Source organism: Ovis canadensis, chromosome 1, assembly GCF_042477335.2.
Source record: "Ovis canadensis isolate MfBH-ARS-UI-01 breed Bighorn chromosome 1, ARS-UI_OviCan_v2, whole genome shotgun sequence".
In the NCBI taxonomy this organism is placed as follows: Eukaryota; Metazoa; Chordata; class Mammalia; order Artiodactyla; family Bovidae; genus Ovis; species Ovis canadensis.
This window is the reverse complement of record NC_091245.1, coordinates 275,189,556-275,213,014: the sequence shown is the minus strand read 5'-3', so window position 1 is coordinate 275,213,014 and position 23,459 is coordinate 275,189,556. Positions and strand designations below refer to the sequence as shown.

General features: G+C 42.0%; 1 protein-coding gene across 5 annotated transcripts in view; it reads right to left on the bottom strand.

The window, feature by feature from the left end:
• Positions 1 to 23,459, bottom strand: part of PIK3R4 (phosphoinositide-3-kinase regulatory subunit 4) — a 77,645-nt gene that overhangs the window by 24,205 nt on the left and 29,981 nt on the right. For all 5 annotated transcript variants that reach the window (XM_069568301.1, XM_069568310.1, XM_069568306.1 and 2 more), the window contains 6 exons: positions 21,421 to 21,566; positions 19,001 to 19,204; positions 10,903 to 11,104; positions 8,826 to 9,013; positions 7,876 to 8,086; positions 1,939 to 2,104 (listed from right to left, as the gene is read on the bottom strand). In XM_069568301.1, the coding sequence (XP_069424402.1) occupies positions 1,939 to 2,104; positions 7,876 to 8,086; positions 8,826 to 9,013; positions 10,903 to 11,104; positions 19,001 to 19,204; positions 21,421 to 21,566 (1,117 nt within the window). The remainder of the gene's footprint in view (positions 1 to 1,938; positions 2,105 to 7,875; positions 8,087 to 8,825; positions 9,014 to 10,902; positions 11,105 to 19,000; positions 19,205 to 21,420; positions 21,567 to 23,459) is intronic.

Below are 23,459 nucleotides of genomic sequence, written 5' to 3'. Positions count from 1 at the left end.
ACAAAGAACCATTTGGAAAATAGTTATCAGAGGAGGTTGTTAAAACATTAATCAAAATGCTAATAATGGTGGGGGGAAATCAAAAGAATGGCTGTAGGCAGGGAGGAGGCAGGCATTTTATGCAAAGGAACATGACGGAACATTCTAGTTATGTTCTGTATCTTGAGAGTGGTTTTTAAGTTGCACAAGTATGTGTATTTGCTGGATCTTTTGAAATGGTTAAGATCTGTGTGCTTCATGGCATACAAACTTTATGCCCAAGAAGAAAAGGAGAACTATAAACAAATATTAGCAATATACATGCTGAAATTTTTAGGAGAAATGTTCTGATATCTGTGACTCACTCTGAAATACATTTTTAAAAGATGAATTGATAGGAAGATGGATAATTATACGACACACCAAATAAAGTAAAACTATTAACTATTTAGAGTCTTGCCGCAAGCATGTGTGTTCACTGGAAAACCTCTTGCAAGGTTTGAAAATTTCATTTAAATATTGACAAAAAAAACTGCCTCATGGAGCCAAGATTCTTTTACTGGTTTTCAATTTATGTTCTGACCAACACAGTGCCAAGAGTGAATGAACATGAAAAATAACTAAGCGTGCTGCAAAAATTAGAGCTCTTTAAAAAAAATTAACAGAACAAAATCATATCAGGTGGGTAAGGAGTAAACTTATTAATTATTTTAGTTTATCAAAGATATTTTGTTGACCATTTTGTAGTTACTGGGCAAATGGTCAGTGGTCAATGATTAGACATCAATGACTCAATGGTCATAAACTTGAGCAAACTCCAGGAGAGTGGGGACAGAAGAGCCTGGTGTTGTGTAGTCCGTGGGGTTGCAAAGAGCTGGACACGACTTAAACTGACAGAGCATGGTCAATGAACTGATAATGAGAAAGGCACCAAAGGTTCCCCACATCTTTTCATGTACACAGATTCAATTTTGATTTCTAATAGCTTTCTTTTTGGATCCAGACCAAATTAGGCACACAATAAACATGAATATCAAGTAGGGACACAACTATAAAGTTGTACAAATCTAAAATACTCCCCCACTTATCACAACGTCATCATGCATATTTGAAGTCTTCAAGATTTCAAGTAATAATTACGTCTCTTGACTGGGCACTCTTATCGTTTCCTACTTTCCCTGTTGCTCACACTCCATCTAACCCATTCAGCAAATCTTGTTGACTCCAGCATTAAAACATACCCAGAATCTGATCATTTCCCACTACGTCCCCCATCTCGCTCAGTTACAGAAAAAGCCTCCTAATCCTTCTACCCTGCACCTCCTCAGTCTATTCTCAACACAAGAGCCAGAGTAATTCTGTTGAAGTTTGACTCAGATCATGTCTCTCCACCACGCAGGACCGTCCAAAGGCCCCCACACCTCACTCAGAGTCTAAGCCCCTCATGACAGCCTGCAAGGCCCTGTGAACTCGGGCCCTCTGACTTCCTTATCCCTCACACAGACCTTCCTGTTCGTCCACGAACATGCCAAACATTCTTCTGTCTTAGGACCTCTGAGGCCCATGTTTCCTCTGCCGCGAAGGCTCTTTCCTAGCATATCCATGTGGCATTTTCTCTCATGGGGCTTCCTTAAATGATACCTTCTCCGTGAAGAAGTCTCTAGCCAATTTCTTTAAACTCCAGTCTACCTCACCTACTCACCCTCCATCCCTCCTTTTTGCTATCATTTTTTCCCATAACATTTCTTACCATCCAAAAATACAGCCTGTTTACTTACACAGTTTATTGTCTGTCACCTCCAACTGACGTAAAGTCTCCCAGAACATGTATTTGTGTCTATTTATCACTACTGTTTTCCTGGTACCTAAAACAGTACCCGTCACGGAGTGAGCACTCAGTGAATACAATGACTGGGTGGGTGGGTGGGTGGGTGGACGCTCCGCCGAGGTGCAGGTTACCTGGTGGTGGTGGTCTTCCCCTCCATCTTCTGACTGTTCCAGATTTTCACTGTGCCATCGTTTGAACAGGTGGCAAACAGTGAATGTTCATCAGAGACTCTAATCCGATTCACAGCAGACTTATGTTCGTGAAGATGTGCCACAAGTAGCCCCTTAGGCCGCCACCCTGAGGAAAACCAAGAGTGTGTCTTAAGTTTCAGTTTACAAATACAATCTTCCTTTTATGCCCAGCTACAAGCATCAACAGCCAACAGGAGAACAGTTCATAAGAACTGAACAAAGGGTCCCAACAGCTAGTCAATACTGAATGGCCTACTGGACCACATCAGATACTATCACCTATGGAGGAAGATACCCTTTCAAATAGCCTTAGAAAGACTGCCCTAGGGCCTTCTCCAGCATCTGGAAGGGCACACTAGTCCCCTGCAACCAGGAAAAACCCTGACTACTTGCTCAACAGCAAGAGGTAATGACTACCTTGATGTAGAGAAATGGGGCACTAGGGAGAGAGCCCACTTCAAAAGCCTCAAAGACCCAGATCTACCACACCACAGTGTGACCTTGGGGTACTTATTTAAACTCTGTGGGTTTCAATTTCCACAAACGTAAAATGAGGGGGAAATTACTCAACCCACACAATGACTGTATGGGTAAATGAGACATAAAGAGTCTAACACTGCCCCAGGTCCACAGTTAAACCCAAATGTAGACTTCTTCTCTACCTGCAATCATATATTCTATGACATCAAAGACTGGTATAAACAGGATTATAAATTAGGCTCAGAATATTCAAGAACTTTCTAGTACCTTATGACATCTATACACTCTGTTTATATATAATCTTTTCATGAGTAATTAATGTCCTCTAATAAATAACAAAAGTCCCTGAGGCCAGAGACTATGTTTTATCCATCCTGTATCATTCACAATATCCAGCATAGGTCTTTGCATATAACAATCTTCAATGTTTGATTTAAAAAAACCCTTTATATTTAGGCATAACATTTAATAATATTTAATATTAATCAATTTTTTTAAAAAACCTAGAGGGTGGGATGGGGTGGAAGGTGGGAGGGAGGTTCAGAAGAGACAGGACATACACATATTGTTCATGTGCTCAATCATGTTCAACTCTGTGACATCATGGACTGCAGCACGCCAGGCCTCCCTGTCCATCACCATCTCCCAGAGCTTGCAAAAACTCACGTCCATCAAGTCAGTAATGCCATCCAACCATCTCATCCTCTGTTGTCCCCTTCTCCTCCTGCCTTCAATCTTTCCCAGCATCAAGGTCTTTTCTAATGAGTCAGCTCTTTGCATCAGGTGGCCAAAGTATTGGAGTTTCAGCTTTAGCATCAGCATCAGTTCTTCCAATAAATATTCAGGATTGGACTCCTTTAGGATGGACTGGTTGGATCTCCTTGCAGTCCAAGGGACTCTCAAGAGTCTTCTCCAACACCACAGCTCAAAAGCATCAATTTTTCAGCGCTCAGCCTTCTTTATGGTCCCACTCTCACATCCATACATGACCAGTGGAAAAACCAAAGCTTTATTAGATGGACCTCTGTTGGCAAGGTAATATCCCTACTTTTTAATACACTATCTGCATTTAGCATAGCTTTTAAGTAGCAAGCATCTTTTAATTTCATGGCTGCAGTCACCATCTGCAGTGATTTTGGAACCCAAGAAAATAAAGTATATCATTGTTTCCCCATCTGTTTGCAATGGAGTGATGGGACCGGATGCCATGATGTTAGTTTTCTGAATGCTGAGTTTTAAGACAGCTCTTCACTCACCTCTTTCACCTACCTCAAGCAGCTCTTTAGTTTCTCTTTGCTTTCTGCCATAACAGTGGTATCATCTGCTTATCTGAGGTTACTGATATTTCTCCTGGCAACTGTGATTTCAGCTTCTGCTTCATCCAGTCTGGCATTTCGTATGATGTACTCTGCATATAAACTAAATAGGCAGGGTGACAATATACAGGCTTAACATATTCCTTTCCCAATTTGGAACTGGTCTGTTGTTCCACATCTGGTTCTAACTATTACTCCTTGACCTGCACACAGATTTCTCAGAAGGCAGGTAAGGTCATCTGGTATTCTGATCTCTTTAAGAATTTTCCAGTTTGTTGTGATCCACATAGTCAAAGGCTTTAGCATAGTCAATGAAGCAAAAGTAGATGTTTTTCTGGAACTCTTGCTTTTTCGATGATCCAACGGATGTTGGTAATATGACCTCTGGTTCCTCTGCCTTTTCTAAATCAAATTTGAACATCTGGAAGTTCTCAGTTCACATACTGTTGAAGCCTAGCTTGGAGAATTTTGAGCATTACTTTGCTCAAAGTATGTGAGATGAGTGCAATTGCGCAGTAGTTTGAACATTCTTTGGCAATGTTTTTCTTTGGGATTGGAATGAAAACTGACCTTTTCCAGTCCTGTGGCCACTGCTGAGTTTTCCAAACTTGCTGGCATATTGAGTGCAGCACTTTTACAGCATCATCTTTCAGGATCTGAAACATCTCACCTGGAATTCCACCATCTCTGTTAGCTTTGTTCATAGTGATGCTTCCTAAGGCCCACTTGACTTCACATTCCAAAATCTCTGGCTCGAGGTGAGTGATCACACCATCGTGGTCATCTGGGTCATTAAGATCTTTTCTGTATAGTTCTTCTGTGTATTCTTGCCACCTCTTAATATCTTCTGCTTCCACTAGGTTCATACTGTTTCAGTCCTTATATCTGCCCACCTTTGCATGAAATGTTCCCTTGGTATCTCTAAATTTCTTGAAGAGAGCTCTCATCTTTCCCAGTCTATGGTTTTCCTGTATTTCTTTGCATTGATCACTGAGGAAGGCTTTCCTATCTTTCCGTGCTATTTGCTGGAACTCTGCATTTAGGTGGACATATCTTTCCTTTGCTCCTTTGCCTTTTGCTTCTCTTTGTTTCTCAGCTATTTGTAAGGCCTCCCCAGACAGACATTTTGTTTTTTTGCCTTTCTTTTTTGGGGGATAGTTTTCTTCACTGCCTCCTGTACAATGTCACAAACCTCTGTTCACAGTTCTTAAGGCACTCTGTCTATCAGATCTAATCCCTTGAATCAACTGGTCACTTCCACTGTATAACCATAAGGGGTTTGATTTAGGTCATTCCTGAATGCCCTAGGGTTTTCCCTATTTTATTCAATTTAAGTCGAATTTGGCAATTAAGGAGTTCATGATCTGAGCCACGGTCAGCTCCTGGTCATTTCTGTTGACTGTACAGAGCTTCTCCATCATCAGCTGTGAAGAACATAATCAATCTGGTTTTGGTATTGACCATCCGGTGATATCCATGTGCAGAGTCAGCTCTTGTGTTGTTGCAAGTGGCTGTTTGCTATGACCAAGGCGTTCTCTTGGCAAAACTGTTAAGTCTTTGCCCTGCTTCATTTTGTACTCCAAGGCCAAAACTGCCTGTTACTCCAGGTATCTCTTGACTTCCTACTTTTGCATTTCAGTCCCCTATAATGAAAAGGACATCTTTTTTGGGTGTTAGTTCTAGAAGGTCTTGTAGATCTTCATAGAACCATTGAACCTCAGCTTCTTTGGCGTTAGTGTTGGGGGCAGACTTGAATTTTTTTTTTTTCCAGACTTGGATTATCATGATATTGAATGGTTTGCTGTGGAAAACGAATAGAGACCATTCTGTCGTTTTTGAGATTGCACTCAAGTACTGCATTTAGGACTCTTCTGTTGACCATGATGGCCACTCCATTTCTTCTAAGGGCTTCCTGCCCACAGTAGTAGATATAAAGGTCATCTGAGTTAAATTCACCCATTCCAGTCCATCTTAGTTCACTGATTCCTAGAATATCGATGTTTACTCTTGCCATCTCCTGTTTGACCACTTGCAATTTACCCTGATTCATGGACCTAACATTCCAGGTTCCTATGCAATGTTGTTCTTTACAGCACCAGACTTTAGTTTCACCACCAGTCATATCCACAACTGGGAGCTGTTTCTGCTTTGGCGTAGCCTCTTAATTCCTTCTGGAGTTATTTCTCCGCTCTTCTACAGTAGCATATTGGGTACCTACCAACCTGGGGAGTTCATATTTCAGTGTCAATTCTTTCTGCACCCAGAAGTCAATACAGTAATATAAAGCAAACATCCTCCAGTTAAAAATAAATAATTTTTTTAAAAAGCTATACTGAAGGATCTATGCCTGCTAAGTAACAACGTCATCTTAAAATCAACTGATTTCTTTTACCAAGAAACAAACCTGAAACCAAGACCATTGCCAAACCTGTCACATTCAACAGAAAAATACCATTCCCCCTGCATCTCTAGCTCACATGTGTGGAAAGAACAGTTGAATGTGATTTCCAGGGAGGATATGCTGGATTTGAGAATACTCAAAAACACTCTGCCATGAAGTCTAGATAATAGACCAGGCTAGGTTGAACATTTCCCCCAAGAGAAAATCAATTTCACAAAACCACTCAAGTGTGGAAAGAAAAAACATCAAAAGTCCAACAGTCATGGCACATTTCATGAACCACAAAATCTGATACCTTTTCTAGGATTACTGAATAAAATGTATACCTTCACTTAAGCAAAAAATGCCACTTACAAAGACAGATTCTAAAGTAAAATACACCGTGTGTGATTGACAGTTTTTGTTTTTAAAGCCGGGCTGATAAACCATTTTGAACTGTACTATAGAAACAAACATTCCAGGGTATTTATTTTCTTAAAAGGAAAAAAAAAATTATGTGACTAAAAAGACCACTTAATAATATTTCTGAAATCTTTAAATCATTGGTCTCCACTGGCATTTTTCCTGCACTCACAATGGAAGTCTGTGGGAACTCATGTGGTTTTTGAATCTCTACCCAATACTTTGGACACCTGATGCAAAGAACTAACTCATCTGAAAAGACCCTGATGCTGGGAAAGATTGAAGGCAGGAGGAGAAGGGGATGACAGAGGATGAGATGGTTGGATGGCATCACCAACTCAATGGACATGAGTTTGAGCAAGCTCCAGGAGTAGGTGATGGACAGGGAGGCCTGGCGTGCTGTGGTCCATGGCGTCGCAAAGAGTCGGAAACGACTGAGTGACTGAACTGAACCCATAAGCATATATTTCATCTCAGTTTTCAAGATACATTTTTATCATTAAAATCTTTACAGAAACTCATTTAAAATGTTTTAGATGAGCTCTATCACATAACACTGGGCATGTCTGTTAACACAGCTGAGCCACAATTTCCATCTGAAATATCTCTTTTCTTTAAATTTTATCAGAATACAGAAGTGTTTTTCCAAAAACCTTAATCTTGATGATTGCTGAGTGATGGTTACAGGTGATCTTGGTTTATTTTTAAAAGCACTCATTATTTTCGAAATGTTTCTACATGTTTTTTAAAGAAAATTCATAGTTATTAAACCCTTCAAAAGTTGAAAGCCAGAGTTTACTTGAGGAAGTCTGACATTTAGTGGGAAAGTGGCATGACACTAAGCAGGCAGGTAAAACCCAGCACTACCAATGGGGAACATGGGCCACCGGCAAGTGAGAACAGTAGATGATAGGCCTACAGGCACTGCCAGAGCCGAGAAGACCCGAACTCCACAGGCACTGAGCTGGGATTTCTCACTTCTCGGCTCTGCCTGTGGGCTTTCTTTTATATATATATGTATATTTAGGTTGCACCGGGTCTCAGGTGCAGTATGCAGGATCTAGTTCCAGGACCAGGGAGCAAACCTGGCTCCCCTGCACTGGAAACATGGGGTCTCAGCCCCTGGACCACCTGGGAAGAACATTAGGGATCGTGGGCTTTCAAAGTGACAGCTTTGTGATCACTTCCTCTGCCAGTAACTGTCACCAGTTTCTTCTACTTTATTCCAGGCCCAGGCACCCAGGCTGGAATACCACTGCCCGTCAATGGCACACGCACCAGGTGGTGGGGGTTTACTCTCCCACTCGGCGTTTTCCATCATCTGCTTAGCTATCCTCTCGGCATTGCACTGCTCCCGTTTCTGCTGTATGAGCTGCTGAAGCTCAGTTTTACACGTTGTGATCCGGATCTGGTAAGTGGACGGTAAAATTGTACTACTTAAAACCTGTATTGTTGGTTTTCTATTTTGGACATTTGTCACTTCTGGAACCTGCAAAACCAAAAGAATAAGTATCTGTGTCATAAGTAAAGTCTGTTTGATAATTAAAATGTACCCATGTTCTCTCTGTTCATGACACCAGACTTTTGTCCTTATTAATGTACCAATTTTTAAATCCATCTAAATACAGGGACATATTTTCTCAGTGAAAATCTAATTAAAATAAAGTTTAACCACTAATTCCAAATCTCCATATTATAAAAATTTATCAGTTTAGCAATAACATTAAACAAAAATACTCATTAATTTAACTGAAAAAAGAAAGAGAATCTTAATTTATCAGTTGATTCAATTAAAATATAATTGCTTAGGGAAGAATTACCACAAATTAAAAAACTTACTTCAAATATATCCAAATCATGACATTTCTCACACAGAGTAAACTTGGGACTTTTCTTCCCAGAAGTATTTTTGCTATCTTGTTATAGATATAACTATGCTATATTAAACGAAGAATAAAAGAAGATTTTAAAGGTTCACTGCAGCCTAGGAGTAGAATCCTAGTTCATAATGACGTCTTCACCCCAGTTTCAGATCACCTTATTTGGTGCTTTCAATACTAGATTTCCCTTTGACTATGAAGATAAACCTCTCTTGCAAAGAAAAACGTCCTTCCTAAAAGACAAGTCACTGTACTGATTTTTCCAGTACAGTACACAGCCTTTAAACATCCAAAACAATAGAATGAGATCCACAGACAAAAAGCGCGCTACTGCCGGGATGACAATACCTGCGGAGAAGTCGACAAAGGGACGCAGATAGCAGCGGAGGACTCCGAACGAGGCGGCTTCCCAGCCGGCGTCACCTCCTGATCACTCCCTTTAGGCAGGGCCTGCTGCATGCTCGGTGGCTCCAGAGAGCCAAACATGCTTTTCCACTCTTCATTGACATTTGAGTCTTGTTTCACATGCTTTCTAGCTATGAAAAGAGATCAGAATAATCTGAAGGAGCCTCTATGACAAATCCGTGCTTTTATTACTCTGCGTGTGTGGGGCGGAGGAAGGGGGACAGCACGGACTCATGAGCTATTTGTTCTTTATGAGGGCCGATTTATTTATACTCACAGAGAAACATGTTAGTTCTCATTTCATCTCTAGGGCAGATGGACAGATGCACTTTCAGTAGTGTTAGTAATTAGACCTAACTGCTGCCTAGTTGTCCAAGGCTGGCTCAATTTCAAGGAACCACCTTATCTGAAGAACCAACAAAAATACAACTTTTTCAAATGTCTTGACTACACTGATAAATATGACCTCTCTATATCCAGAGTCAGTTACATGGGGAGAAGAAAAGAAGAAATGAAAAGTCATCTGCATTCTTATGCATATTCCTTCACAGGTCTGTCAGCGTTTCTATGAGGAATTTCCAAACTGAAAACGTAAGTCAAATAGTAAAAAAATAATAATAATATTAATAATATGTTCCACTTATAAGCTCAAAAGTAGTGAATTTAGTGAGAATGCCCATTCCCTGCCGCTTGCTGACACAAGCATCATCAGTCTTCACTAGTCACAAAGGCAGAGAATGGCATCTCGTTTCTATTTGCATTCATTTCATTGTTTACCTTTTAAATGTGAATTTCTGTTCTATCACTTCTATGTTCAAATCCTTCACTATTTTTCTTTCGGGAGCTTGTGGTTTTCCTTATCAACTATATACATGCTTTACATTTTATGGCTATAAGTCAGGGGTCCCCACCCCCAAGTCGTGGCCGGTTAGGAACCAGGCTGCATAGCAAAAGGTGAACAGCCAGTGAAACAGAAACCAACCTCATCTCTCACCTGCGGAAAAAGTGTTGGTCACTGGTGCCAAAAGGGTTGGGCATCGCTGCTGTAAACCGTTAATAGTTAAGTTGCAAATACTTTATTCCAAGTTCAACAGTTAGAGGTCTTTTCTTTTTTGAAAGTAATTCATCAGCTGCACTCAAAATCTGATACTAGAATGTTATTGTTATGGACTGTAGCTCACCAGGCTCCTCTGTCCATGGGATTTTTCAGGCAAGAACACTGAAGTGGGTTGCCATTTCCTTCTCCAGGGGATCTTCCCAACCCAGGGATCAAACCTGTGTCTCCCGCATAGCAGGTGGATTCTTTACCACCCAGCCAGAGAAAGCCTGATGCTGGAATATAAGGATTTTAAAAGGCATGTACTTGGAAGTGAGTATATCTCCAAAAAAGGTGCAAGGGAAGAATGCATGAGATTTTAAAACCCTTACACAATCAATGTCAATGTCACAAGAGCCAACAGGTTTAAATCTCAAGACTGAAAATCATGAAAATTCCATGTACAGAGGAGCCTGGTGGGCTACATACAGTCCATGGGATCACAGAGTCAGGCACACGGTACGACTAACACTTTCATTTTCAAATCATGAATGCATCTCTCCTTTGCAAGACTATTCAATTCACTGGCCATTACCCACTAATAACAAGCTAGGAAACTTCACCCTCATTCTACATAGACTATTGACCTTGGGTTGGTGCTTAAAGGATTAAAAAATAGAATGTTAACTTCAATCATATACTTCCACAGAGGCAGCTAGGCTTTGGAGTCAGACTTTGGATTGAATTCTGACTCCACACGTACAAATCCACGAATTTGGAAAGTTACTTAATTTCTTAACTGTACGTCCACTTCTCCACCTTTCCTCTTCCAAGTCTTCTTGCTATTAAATATAAATGGAGTCATTCACTCACTGTATTTGAAAGTTCTATATGTGAGAAATGTGACTTCTTAGTTCCACTACTAAAAACTTATGCAACAACTAATAATAACAAGCTAACACGCACACACAGAAATGTACTAACCTCGCTTGTCATCTGGTTCCTGTTTGGTTTTAACAAGATCAACTTGTCTCCCAGTTATACCTAAGGCTGCCAAATCAATTACACCTTTCTGACTACTGTCATGGAGATGACTCTGATCCACTATATTGGCTTTTGCTTTGTTAGATTTCATCATGAAGTCTTTCAGAGCCAAAAGCTTGTCTTCCTCTTCCTCTGTCATTCCCTAAAAACAAATAAAACCATATGTCCTACGTTATTTTGCAAGTCATAAGAGGCCTCAAAATGACTAACAACTTAGGGTCAAACCACTCAATTTAAAATTTAAGAGTCAGAACAGTAAAATGAAGCAAGCAAAGGCAAGAGAAAAAGAAATGATCAATACAGAACAACATTACTCTGATCTCCGAGGACACTCGCCCTACACTCGCCCTCTATTGGGCATTTTCTACTTTGTATCATGATTTATATCTTCACATTCTTTCTAAAAAGTAACATTCAAATATAATTCACCTTTGAAATCTCCAAATAACTTAATACAGTGCCTGGTAGATCTTTAATATATAACTTTGAATAAGCAAACCTTTAGTATCTAAACAAAAATTCTGCAAGTACAGTATGAAGCCGAAGAAAGCGTGTGTAATGGGACTTTGTCCCTAGATGTGCTGGAACATGTGGTGGGACACTGCTGTGAAGGCACTCTGTGATACATAAAGCACTCTGAGCATTCTGAACACACGCCTCATGGACTGACAGGCAAATGGAAGCAACACACTTGCATTCTTCAGGTAACAGGAAGACTAGAGTCAGGCCGCTTCGGTTCAAATTCCAGCCGCACTACTTACAATCTGTATGGCCGTGAGCAAGCCACCCACTGTCTCTGGACCTCTATTTACCTATGAGGATAATTACCAGCACCCATCTTTTAAGACTATTATAAAATTTCAGTAAGTTAATCCACATAAGACAAACCACTTCAAAATGACAGCTAATGAATACTAATTAATTTAAATAATGAATTCGAAGTACAAAGTAAACATTCTGGTACTTGGGGCAGTTCTGCATTTTCTTGACTTTCCAACCTCCACGAACTCCTGTAGAATGTTTTGATTATGCAAATGAAAAAATTATAAAATGGCAATTCCCTAAGGCCTCAATCTAAAATCCCTCTAAAACTGGAGCTTAAAGTAATAGTCACAATCCACTGGCACAAGAGGAAAATCAACTCGAGAAAGTCAAAAAACTAAGAAATAGTGAAATAAAATAACATTAAAGTATAATACTTGTACAACATCCTTGACAAATTTTTTCCAATATTAACCTGAAATTCATTTATTGACATTTCTCCTAAAATCTGCTTAGACAATGACACAGTTAATAGTTCTACTCTTTTATTAGCCTACGTTTCAGCTCACAGGAAAGGATAGCTCTGCTTCAGTTCACACAAAGGAAGGCCAGAAAGAAGGCTGAGTGGAGAGACTCCCCAACCATGGAGTTCTAAACATAGTCTGCTGAGCAAAAGCAGCCAGTCACACAAGTTACATACTGTGTCATCCCATCTACACAAAATGCCCAAGACAGGCACACTCCCAGAAACACCAAGCCGACTGAGTGGCTGCTGGGGGAGCAGCAAAGTGGGAGTGACTGTGTTCTTGCTGGAGAATCCCAGGGATGGGGGAACCTGGTGGGCTGCCATTCATGGGGTCGCACAGAGTCAGACATGACTGAATTGACTTAGCAGCAGCAGCAGCTAATGGAAAAGGACGCTCTCTGCAGGCTGATGGAAATGTTCCGGGGAGTCCCTGGTGGCTCAGACGGTAAAGTGTCAGCCTGCAATGCGGGAGACCTGTGTTCGATCCCTGGGTCAGGAAGACTCCCTGAAGAAGGGAATGGCTACCCACTCCAGTATTCTTGCCTGGAGATTCCCAGGGACGGGGGAGACTGGCAGGCTACATACTGTCCGTGTGGTCCCAAAGAGTCAGACACGACTAAGCAACTTCACATATTATAGAAAATGTTATAGAATTAGACAGTGGTGATGATTTCACAACTTTGTGAATACACTAAAAACCACTGATGTGTATGCTTTTAAACACTAAATGTCTCTGAACTATATCTCAATCAAAAAAATGTTAGGAATGCATTATCAAAAAAACAAAGAAAAAACCCTGACAAGGACAATCAGCTCAGTTCAGTTGCTCAGTCATGTCCGACTCTTTGCAAACCCATGAATATCAGGCTTCCCTGTCCATCACCAACTCCCGAAGCCTACTCAAACTCATCTCCATCACATCAGTGATGCCATCCAACCTTCTCATCCTCTGTCGTCCCCGTCTCTCGTCTTCCATCTTTCCCAGCATCGGGGTCTTTTCCAATGAGTCAGTTCTTCACATCAGGTGGCCAAACTATTGGAATTTCAGCCTCAGCATCAGTCCTTCCAATGAATATTCAGTACTGACTTCCTTAAGATGGACTGGTTGGATCTCCTTGCAGTCCAAGGGACTCTCAAGAGTCTTCTCCAACACCACAGTTCAAAAGCACCAATTCTTCAGCACTCAGCTTTCCTTATAGTCCCAACTCTCACATCAACACATAACTACTAGAAAAACCATAGCTTTGACAAGACAGACTTTTGTTGGCAAAGTAATGTCTCTGCTTTTTAACAGGCTGTCTAGGTTGGGCATAGCTTTTCTTCCAAGGAGCAAGCGTCCTTTAATTTCATGGCTGCAGTCACCATCTGCAGTGATTCTGGAGCCCAAGAAAATAAAGTCTCTCACTGTTTCCACTGCTTCCCCTTCTATTTGCCATGAAGTGATGGGACTGGATGCCATGATCTTAGTTTTCTGAATGTTAAGCTTTAAGCCAGCTTTTTCACTCACCTCTTTCACTTTCATCAAGAGGCTCTTTAGTTCTTCTTCACTTTCTGCCATAAGGGTGGTCTCATCTGCATATCTGAAGTTATTGATATTTCTCCTGGCAATCTTGATTCTAGCTTGTGCTTCATCCAGCCTAGCATTTCTCATGATGTACTCTGCATAGAAGTTAAATAAGCAGGATGACAGTACACAGCCTTGACATACTTCTTTCCCCATTTGGAACCAGTCTGTTGTTCCATGTCCAGTTCTAACTGTTGCTTCCTGACCTGAATACAGATTTCTCAGGAGACATGGAAGGTGGTCTGACATTCCCATCTCTTTCAGAATTTTCCACAGTTTTTGTGATCCACACAGTCAAAGGCTTTGGCATAATCAATAAAGCAGAAGTAGATGTTTTTCTGGGATTCTCTTGCTTTTTCAATGACCCATCAGAGGTTGGTAATTTGATCCCTGGTTCTTCTGCTTTTTCTAAATCCAACTTGAACATCTGTAAGTTCACAGTTCATGTACTATTAAAGCATGACTTGGATAATTTCGAGCATTATTTTGCTAGTGTGTGAGCTGAGTGCATTTGTGCGGTAATTTGAGCATTCTTTGGCAATGCCTTTCTTTGGGACTGGAATGAAAACTGACCCTTTTCAGTCCTGAGGCCCCTGCTAAGTTTTCCAAATCTGCTGGCATACTGAGTGCATTTGTTTGTAGTGATGCATCCTAAGGCCCACTTAACATTGCACTCCAGGACGTATGGCTGCAGGTTAGTGATCTCACCATCGTGACTATCTGGGTCTGAAGATCTTTTTTGTATTATTCTTCTGTATATTCTTACCACCTCTTCTTAATATCATCTGCTTCTGTTAGATCCACACTGTTTCTGTCCTTTATTGAGTCCATCTTTGCATGAACGGTTCCCTTGGTATCTCTAATTTTCTTGAAGAGATCTCGTCTTTCACATTCTATCGTTTACAGCAAAAGTGTAGTCCCTTAATATCCGTCAGACTTCTGCTTCCAGCCATGATGTATAACAGGGACAAGATTTACCCTCCCACTTAAAACAACTCTGAAACCAGACAAAAAATATGAGATGACACTTTTCAGACACTGGAAAACAGGAAGCACAGGGCTCTGATTCCCCCAGATAAAGGTGAGTCCGATGACTGTCCCAGCTTACTCTTTGGAGAGTTTCCAGACCATGGCATGAGGAGGGTGATGGTCGGGGGGACTCAGAGTTCATCAGAGCCATGTTCAAGAGACAAATCAGAGTTCCAGGAAGCCAAATGGCCAAGCGTGGGGCAGAGCCCTGAAGAAGAGAGACCCCCTGCCAAGCCAGAGCTGTGGTCAGGGCGCCGCCAGTCTCCCACCGAGCGCTGAGCTACATGCGTATGAACCAACACCTGGGACCAGGAAAAGGCAACAGAAAGCAGCAAGCCAAACAACCGCAGAGCTGACAAGCCTGGGGATCACTCACTCTGCTCCTACCAGCCGGAAGTGGGAGACCTCTTACCACACAGAGCATCGTGTCCTCACGAGTCCCTAGGAATCGAGCTAAGCTGGCCACTGACCACAGGCTGATCTGGATCTCCCCTAACAAAGCTCAAAACCAAGGCTTAACATCATCAAATCAACTCCAAATAACTTTCACTGTAGAACAAATCCAACACTATACAGTCATCCTCAGGACCCCCAATGAAATCAAGATGCTTGATCCCCTAAATAAAATGGCAGCACAGTATTTGCAAGGAACCTACAAACGCCTTCCTATATACTTTAAATTACCTCTAGATTACTTATAATACCTAAAACAATGTCAATATTATGTAAAAAAGTTGTAAATACAATGTAAATAATATGTAAATAGTTACCAGTATGAGGCAAATTCAAGTTTTGCTCTTTGGAACTTTCTGGAATTTTTTTTTTTAATATTTTTGACCCACAGTGGTTGAATTCATGGATGTGGAATGTGTGGATACAGAGGGCCAATTGTGTAGTGTAAAGGGATTCAGCACCCAACAGTATAAAACTCACAATCAAGAGAGAAAGAAAAATGGATGGCCAGGAGTCAGAGATTAGACGAAAACTTACATTTTATTGTATATCTTCTTATATAGCTTTTCAATTTTACACCATGCATCGATACTAGCAAGTCAAAATCTTTTTAGTTAAAAATATGTGAAGGTTTAAAATGTTAATTAAAGTATCTGTTCTAGCATCTGATTAAATGAATATTAAAAAAACAGGGAGCTCTTATAGATGAGATCAATCTAAATAATCCTGACATGTGTTACCTCCAGATGGGAAATCCTATTGTAAATCTGGAGTACAGGCAGATTTCAACTCCCACAGAGGTAACGTTCCAGAAGTGTTCAGTTTAGTTCAGTTGCTCAGTCATGTCTGACTTTTTGCAACCCCATGAATCGCAGCACATCAGGCCTCACTGTCCATCACCAACTCCAGGAGTTCACTCAGACTCACATCATTTGAGTCATCTGCCATCCAGCCATCTCATCCTCTGTTGTCCCCTTCTCCTCCTGCTCCCAATCCCTCCCAGCATCAGAGTCTCTTCCAATGAGTCAACTCTTCACATGAGGTGGCCAAAGTACTGGAGCTTCAGCTTTAGCATCATTCCTTCGAAAGAAATCCCAGGGCTGATCTCCTTCAGAATGGACTGGCTGGATCTCCTTGCAGTCCAAGGGACTCTCAAGAGTCTTCTCCAACACCACAGTTCAAAAGCATCAATTCTTCGGTGCTCAGCCTTCTTCACAGTCCAACTCTTACTTTAAGTCTATTATCTGGTACTCTGAATATATCAGGGAAGCAACGCTAGGCTGCTCTGGAGAGGCCTCTGTTAGTCACACCATATCTCAAGTGTACCCATGTGGTCCTACAGAAAAGAGCCCTGAAGAATCCCAAGCAAAAAAAAAAAAAAATTCTGCAGGAGAGTAAATTCCGCAGAGGCTAATTTCTCCCCTCTGTATTCCTGACATTAGGACAAGGACTCAGTTCCCACCTCCAAAGCCTCCTCTGGCTCCAGGCCTCTTCCAGGAATCCCAACAAACTCAGAAGCACAGGGACCAAAAAGACAGACTCACAAAGGGCTGGAAGAGATGAGCTGCCCAGGGGTCTCTTCCTAAGTCCACATAAAACCCCAGCAAACCTCTCAGCTTTAGTTCCTTATCCTCTGGGCACTCTGAGAGGCAAGATGGCACTTTGCAGGGGTGGGGCTGGGGTTGGGGGGAGGCATGTAGAGTGAAGACAGGTTTAGGTTCCAACATTAGCTTTGAAATGTAATTCACTAACTCTGCGTGCATGGGAGCTTAACTACCCTCACTGAGCCTCAGTTTCCTTATCTAACAAAATGATGCCAATATCTACTCATCAAACCTATTTCAAGGACAGGCACACAACACAGAAAATAGACTCACTGTGTGTTCTCAAGTTGGGGAAGCCGGTGCTGTGCTGCGCAGCCAAGAGCCTCAGAGACTCTAGCCTGCTGTCCCTTCCAGCAGCAGCACCTAGCCCTTGAAGCAGAGCATCCCTGCCCCTGAGTAGTCTCCTGAGACCATCCGTGACTAGTCCCCTAAGATTATTCACAGAAATGGCATATCAGGGGATTCCGTGTTCCCCGTTTCCACTCACAGAAAGATGAGTGAGGACCTCAAGCACTGAGGCTCAGGAGCACAAGTCAGCGAGAGTGCAGTGCTTCCATTGGGACCCCAGGGGTGCGGGCTGGCGCTGGGGAGCAGCAGGGCACCGGGGCTGGGAAGAGGAGCAGCAGGACGCAGAAGGGCTATGGACGCCACCCCTCCCTTCGCCCTCCCTTTACCCGGGGCAGCGGAAAACTGACACCCACGGCACGGGGACAAGCAACAATCAGGAGCTAAGGCGGCTCCACAAAATAACTAACGACTTACACGGAAGAGAAGACTTCCGTATAGAAGATTTCAACTTAATATACAGGATTTGCATGGAAGAGAGGGATACAAAAGAATCACACTATTCACGCTCCAAGAAACATCTAAACTGGGGTGGTTTTTATTGCATGAGGAAATCTTTTTGATAGGATAAGAATTACTTGCTCAGGAGAAAGAATTAGAAAATGTGATTCCATACCCAATTGAATACATCTAATGTATAAGCCAAGGTTAAAAGAAAACTCCAAGAAACAAGCTCTCTGGCTATTCAAGTCATATCGAACTGAAGTTCTCTCAAACACAGGAAACAGAACCACTGGTTTGCAAGGGACTTTCAGAGGCAGCTCAAGTCTCCAGATAAAGTTAGACCTCAAAGAACCAAGGTGGTTATTAACCAGCATCCCACAGAAGCCTACTGAAGCGTTCAATCACCCAAACCAACATGTGGGCATCAGACAGCACCAGACAGTCAGTGACAGGCATCCATGTGAGAAAGGATTTATCTCCCAAAGCTGACCGATTCTCTCCCCGCAGCAGAGGTGTTTTCTCCTCTTCGTTTCTCTTAGACAAGACAGTAACCAATACTCATGCTCTTAACCATCATGTCCCACAGACTTAAAAGTCACTCATTCGTGGTGACCCCAAGCATTCACTTTAAGGCCCACGAACATCTTTTCAGGAACCGTACCCTTTCTTTCTAACCAGTTACACTCCTACTTCGTCTTCCCTAGGATCCACACGTCCCCTCTAGAACAGGATGCTGAGTCTAGATGTGAATAATGCCAAGCATAACAACAAGGATTCCTACTTCTAACGGGATTTGTTACCAAGGGTTCAAACCCACAGATTTCCAAGACACAGCAGTAAACTGTGGGTTTATTCAATCTAAGGCACATGATAAGTCCCAGCATTTTAGCTGCTTGCGTGCAGTGAAGACTCTCTAAATTTGAGCTGAATTAAACCAAGAGTTTTCTTTACTGCATTTGTGTTCTGTAATTTTTTTTTCTAACTGAACTTCTTTATATTTTTGACAAAATATGAAATACAATCAAGAATATACTTAAATCTAAGGTTGTATCTACTTTTTCCCTCATTTACATAGCCAGTAACCACAAGCAAACTTACTAGATCTCCCATGATTCCTTATTTAACTCAACCCGGTACCTTATCATCATCACAGTATGCCTTAGATCCCAAAGCAAATGCCTATCTGCCAGATTTATTGACTCATTTGCTATGCTACAACTTAATCAAAAATATGCTTACACACTAGATGTATGCCTCCATGTTTTTATAACATCTGCATTTAAATGTAAGATTCCGGAAAAGTGATACTACCTGTGACAGCAACTTTTTCAGCAGCTGTGCTATGGCAGGATCCTCAGGTGGAGGGCAGTCAGGAAGAGACCCGTTTCGCTTCTTCTGACGCATGTGAAGATGTCTGAACAAGCTAGTGATATCTTTTGACCTCAAAGCATAATCAAATATAGAACGACTTACTGGCTCTTTTAAAACACTGAGTAGAACAAGTTTTCTTTCAATCTATATTAGAAAAATAAAAAGAATTAGCCAAAGATATAACATACAGTACAGCTGTTTTCAAATTCAATAAATATAACCTGTGTAAAGTTAACATAGGCGTTCATTTTCTAAGAAAACGGGAGATATCAACATCTGCAACTTTTGCTTAGAAGAAAAAAGAACACCAGTGACCTTTAGAGAGTGAAGGTATTTCTTCATTCATTGTTAGCCTCTGAGTACACATTTGTGTCTGTCATACTTGAATTCTACCAATGTCCAGACTAGAAAAGTTTAGACCCCAAGTTTTCTAGATCTCAAAATGTCAGATGACTTTCCAGATCTACGAAGTATCTGAAGTTCGCAGGTCTAACAGCCAAAAGGTACTAATCCAGAGAAGATGCCCAACAGCCACAAGGCCACCCTCAGTCAGCAGGTTTTCCCAATAGCTTCAACCACTTCTAAAAAACATTACTCTCTCCATAGAGTTTTTAAAATCTCTTCTTTTTTCATCCCCAAGAATATTCTCCTTGTTAATGTGTTTATAATAAAAGGTGTTAAACAGTAACCAAGAGGAATTTTATAGATAGATTTAACTACCTGGTGATTTGGCCAATAAAAACCAGCCTACAAAGGTTATCTTTTGTCTAATCCAAACTGCAGAAAAGTAAGAACTGTGAAACATATAGATAAGCAGTCTCTCAACTCCTAAACCTGGCCTTTCAAAATATACAACAATGATAAAAGCAAAGAGTAACACGAATAACAATTTCTGTGAAACAAGGAGAATGGTGCAGATTTCTAACAAACCACATAAATATCAGGTTTATTTCAGTGAAACACAACTAAAAGTTATTACAAATGAATGTAATTTTTCAATCCCAGAAACACTCCTTTCTTTCATTAATAGTTTAAGAGCCAAACTTGCTTGCTTGTTCAGTCCCTTCAGTCGTGTCTGACTCTCTGCGACTCCATGGACCACGGCCCGCCAGGCTCCCCTGTCCATGGGATTCTCCAGGCAAGCATACTGGAGTGAATGGCCATTTCCTTCTCCAGCGATAAAGTATGAAGTGAATGAAGTGAAGTTGTTCAGTCGTGTCTGACTCTTTGTGACCCCATGGACTGTGGCTTACCAGGCTCCTCTGTCCATGGGATTTTCCAGGCAAGAGTACTGGAGTGGGCTGCCACTGCCTTCTCCAAAGAGCCAAACTTCTATGGCTCAAAAGAGAATTAGCAGTCAAAGCAGTAGGAATCTCTAGACCTGGCTTCTAAGAAAGCCTTAACAAACTTCAAAAAAGGAGGTCATATTTTTAGCAATATTATCCATCTTTCACAGATAGATAAATTGTTCTCAGGATGAAAATTTTAATTTACAAACTCTAAGAAAGAAAGATGATTCCCCACACTGGATTAATGTATTATGAAAAGTAAAGACTGAAGGGAGTCATAGCCACTTATTGGCAAAGGATATCCAAGGTCATTTTCCCAACCACAGGGAAAGCACACTGGGCTTATAAAAGTAGGAGAAAGCTAGGGAGGAATACAAACTTGCAAAAGAAAAATGAGTATTTTAGGATGCTTTAGCAACTAGAATCACCTCTCAAAAGTCCATTCAATTTAAATATCTATCAATATTTTGATAGCTGGCTGTCCAGCAAAATGAAGGGTATATACACTGACAAGCTGGATAAATAATTGCCTTGTACAAACCAAAGACTCAAAGTTTATTAACAAGAGCTACACTGCTTGGGAAGGGGTGGGGGAGGGGTGGGGAACAACAGGGGTCAGTTGTCTCTAGATTAAAATAAAAGAAAAAAAGAAACCAGAACCAGTGAGTGCTCTAAAAACCAATTCTGGAAAAAGCCTGATTCCAATTTATTATCAATGTGGACTTGGGCTGAAATCAGCTATACACTTACAACAAAAGCAGGCCCATCAATATATATTGCTGCTACACTTCCCTTAACAGAAGATGCTTCAGACACTGCACAAGAGGAGAAAGGGTGAGCCACTGAGCGCTGCGTTACACTCAACATGTTGGACAGCATAGCGGCTCCCTGGACTCCTCTCACCTTCCAGAGCGTTTGTTTATTAACATGAACTACCTTGAAAGAAATGGGAGAAGTCTGTAGTCCAATTTAAATCTTTAAAAGTTGAAATAAAAACAGGACTCTCCAAACCTCTTTCTTAAAGGGGCACAGTTGGAAGGGAGGATTGACTCCAAGCTGGAACATGCATACCTGTATTATTGGTTGAGTAATATATGGATCAAGGTAAGGCATCAGTTTGCAGTAGACATCAGCTGTGCTTAGTTGGTGAGCTACCACGGTGATAAATCCCACAGCACCATAGCGTATCCATAGGTTGGGATGACATAGAAAGGGGGCTAAGAGGGGGAAAAAAAGGCATGGATTCAACCACGTTCATAAAGAGTTCTACACTATCAAGATACCATGTTCATAAAGAGTTTCCCACTATTAAGATCAACAAATGTTTCCCTTACAACACTACTGATACAGGGATTATACCAAATGTTGCTATCAGGTTGCCTCTGACTGTCCTGGGACATAAACTGAGCCAGGCGAACACTCTGATGTCATACTATTCCCGCCCATAACTATGAACAATACCGTAAGGGGGCAAAAACAGGTCCCTCTTTCCTTGGGATTCAAACTGTTATGTTTTCAGTCAGGGCTGACAATGGGGGACACATCCTCACTCACGAGACTGACTTAAAAACCACAGGACAGAGATTCGAGTCCCAGCAGCACACGGCAGACTGTGACCCCATGTCATCCACCTGACGGAAGTCCAGGGACGCACAGCCACCACACAGGGCAAGGAACGGCGAAGGCGTTTCTCCGCCAAGTCGCAGCTTGGATGAAGGGAATGATCTCACCTGACTGACACTCATTTACATGCAAAGATCTGATCCTATCAAATACGAATACTCATGAATTCATTCACAAGGCAATATGAATTGAGACTGAAAGGCAGAAAACATATGCTGCCCACTGTTAAAGAGTTAAGATGGAAGATTAAACCACAAAATTGAGTGAGTATCTTTTCAGATCTTTTAACTATTTTCTGTATGACACTTAACATCAATGATTTCAACTAACTGAAGATTTAGGATAAAATTCAAACAGCTAAACTAACTGGATTTAGAATAAAATTCACACTTCTAAAAGCAAAACAACAACAAAAAGCAAAAACCTATTAGTCTGAGCATATGAAGACATCATAATTTAAAAAACACTGACGTCATAGGAGATTTAGGCTAACAGGGAACTAAGACTTCTGCCACCACAGTGCCGATCCTACGGTGGAATGAGACGCTCCCTTTGTCTTTGCCCTTTACAATCAGCACAACACCGAAAACTCAACAAAGGTGCCTCTGCCCAACACAACGAGGTGCAGAATTCCACTTACCTAGACGCCTAGAGGTGGGGGGACCGGAGCAAACAGGGAAGGTGGGCCCAGGGACTACACAGTGGAGACTGCAGTCTGCCCTCCACCCACGGCAGCTGAGCCGCGGCCCCAGAGGCTCTGGCCTCCCCTGCAGCAGCACTGATAGCCTCCGGTGACCGGGCAGCAGCGGCAGTGGGCCAGGACTCCGTCATCCCAGTCACAGAGGCGCCCACAACTCCAGCCCCCACACCTCCCGCCACAGCAGCAAAGCCCTCACAGCTTGCAACACGAGGCCCGACAGAGGCGGGCCCGCGTCCCCAGCTCTTGTCCACCCTCCCCTTGTCCTGTGAGAGCAGCGCCGGGGGCTCGGGAGACCCTGCACGGGACCAAGGGCCCACTGCCCTGGTGCCTGGGCAACAATGCTAGCAACAGCGGGAGCGCAAGGCACACCACCACCAGCGGCTTGGGGAGCAGCCGGGAGACAGCCCTAACCCAGGCAGCAGAGGGTGGGCGCCTCAGGCACCTCAAGACAACCAGAGGCAGCACACACAAATGAACTTTAAAAGTTAGGCTATAGTGCCACCTAACGGACAACAGAGAAAGACTGCTAACTTCCAGCCTGCTGAACCAGAATCAAGAAGCCTTCACTATTTCCAAGGCACAGGAAGAGAAACACCCTCATCAAGCACCTTGAAGAACAGCAGGAAGATTGTGCCACAAAAAGGAAAGGAAAATTCTCCAGAAACTAAAGCCACTGAGTACAGGGATCTGACAGAGAATTCCAGACAGCTGTCATGAGGACACTCAAAGAGCCACAGGAAAACTCAGAGGCAGTCCAGTGAGCTCAGGAATGAAATTAATGAACAGA